This window comes from Mycetomoellerius zeteki, unplaced genomic scaffold (assembly GCF_001594055.1).
Source record: "Mycetomoellerius zeteki isolate Tzet28-1 unplaced genomic scaffold, Tzet1.0 scaffold106, whole genome shotgun sequence".
NCBI lineage: Eukaryota > Metazoa > Arthropoda > Insecta > Hymenoptera > Formicidae > Mycetomoellerius > Mycetomoellerius zeteki.
The window spans coordinates 4,716,673-4,718,902 of NW_017255975.1; the positions used below are offsets into that span (position 1 = coordinate 4,716,673).

The 2,230-nt window shown below is 47.4% G+C and overlaps 1 protein-coding gene across 1 annotated transcript in view; it reads left to right on the top strand.

Moving 5' to 3' along the window:
• The first annotated feature begins 966 nt into the window (after nt 1-966).
• Nucleotides 967-2,230, top strand: part of trc (Serine/threonine-protein kinase tricornered) — a 157,705-nt gene continuing 156,441 nt past the window's right edge. Inside the window, exon 1 of the mRNA XM_018450413.1 lies at nt 967-1,493. Within this exon, the coding sequence (XP_018305915.1) occupies nt 1,492-1,493 (2 nt within the window). The 5' untranslated portion in view covers nt 967-1,491. The remainder of the gene's footprint in view (nt 1,494-2,230) is intronic.

The window sequence follows — 2,230 nt, forward strand, 5'->3', positions numbered from 1 at the left end:
GCTTGTAGGCAATCGAGCTGTAGGCAATAATGCATGTAGGCAAAAGTACATGTAGGCAATAGTACATGTAGGCAATCGAACTGTAGGCAATAATACATGTAGGCAATCGATCTGTAGGCAACAGAACATGTAGGCAATCGATTTGTAGGCAAATGAGATGTAGGCAAATGGTACTGTAGGCAATCGATTTGTAGGCAAACGGGATCCCCTCGACCACCCTTTATATATAAATAAAATTTGTAGTCGATAATGTAAATTGCTACACATGTTCCGAAACTTGAAATTAATCTTGGAAGACATACGATTCCATGAACATGACATGACATGTCATATATTTGAGCGATGTTCTCTATTAGTTGAACAATATCGAACTTTGAGCGTAACTTCGTTGTATACGAAAATTGATGGAGTGGGGATAAAAAGCCAGCTTTCCTTCGCTGCATGAAATTGCACCTTAAAATCTAGTTCAAGACGTCTTTTGGATGTCTTTTAGACATGCATGTTATTCTCTCTTGATTATTTAATAATCGTAAAATATCAATTGTCGATAATGTCATTGTTTTTCAATTATCTCCGTACCCTCGGAGTTCTATTGATATATCGACGGGACACTATTCAAGATATCGGTTCTGGGAAAATTTTCGTGACTATTTAAATTGAGATTAAAGTTAATCTACATGAATTCGTGATGGAATTAATCTCACTTCATCATACATTAATATAGATTGAATATGTATTAGATTGATATCAATTCGTGCATTAAATTAATGATTATAATCTCTCTGTTACAATCTAATTTGAACATAGAAGCGATATTTTATCAATGGCGGATCCCGGGCACCACTAGTTGCGGGAGCGGCCGCGCGAGGGCGCTGGGCATGCCCTGTCGAGCGGGACCGTTAGCGGTAGCCGACTGTGTCGCACGACGCCGAGTCCGGGTATTTGTCAATATCTGCTCCGGGATTTTCGGCGTTCTGCGTGGCGAGAGCGCGCGTGCACCGCATCGTGTGAACGCATTCCGCACGCTACGCGTGAGAGAGCCCACGACAGTTTACCTCGGAGTTCCGCGTATTGTCGAGTGTCCTTCCTTCGGACGAAAACAGACCTCCTCTTCCTCGGCGGTTTACGAGGGGGGCACAAAAAGCAACGAGTGGCTGTCGAACGCCCGCCGTCGCGTCCGTCGTGCTGCATCGCGTCGCGTCGCGTCGCGTCGCGCGAACCTGGCCGAGCGAACGAGTTCGGGAGTGCGTGATTGTAGTAGTAACGGCGATACCTGTGTGCGCCCGTGTATCACGAGTGACGATATCCTCCGCCGACGGGGGAGGCAGGGGAGAGGCGAATCGCAGCGTCAGTGACGTACCTTCTCGCGCATAATACGCGCGGAATAGCGGCCGGGAGCGGCGGCCGCGCGACGACGGTCCTACGTGACGTCTGCATTCAACCACGGAACGTCCTCCTGCCCACGAATGCGGTCCACGGCCGTGTATTAACATGTGAGTATCTACGTTTGTGACACGAGATTCCCTCTCGTTCGTTTTGCGAGCGAAACGCTCCGCCGGATCGCGGAGTTGCGACGAGCGATGGACTTTCGAGAGAAAGAGTTTCGTTGATGTCGCGCGGTTCGACCGCGGCCTCGTTGGCGGTATTGTTATAAACAGACCAGTTCCTCTTATTCTATAAACCTGCGTGTGAATGTATGTGTATGCACCTTGTAAATGTGCATGTACCAGGTGCTCCGTAATAACGAATGAACACTTGCTTCGGGAAACTTGGAATGAATTTTTTTTTTAAATGCGAATTAATTGATCTTTTTTAAACTTTTATACGTGGTTTCAATACTGTCAGCTTAAAATTCAAAATACGAAAATCTCGCGAGAGTAAAGTCTATTCTGAATGGCAAGCAACGTCCCGAATTCTTTACTCCGTAGATTATTTCAGGGAAGAGTTCTGTCTATCTCGAGCTGCGTGTGTGTGTCTCTGTGTGTACGATAACGGCTCTAGGGATAAGATCGGCATTCAGAGCATTTTCGCGAATAAGAATCGATCCTGGAGCTTCTCCCGCTTCTCCAGGGAAACCTATCCACTAATTCTCGGACACCCTGTATAACGACGTCGCCTATGCTCGCGCGTGCATGCGCGCCGGTGTGAGTGCGCACGCCACTGCTCCATTTGACCTGTGTGTGTGTGTGTGTGTGTGTGTGTGTGTGTGTGTGTGTGTGTGTGTGGGGGC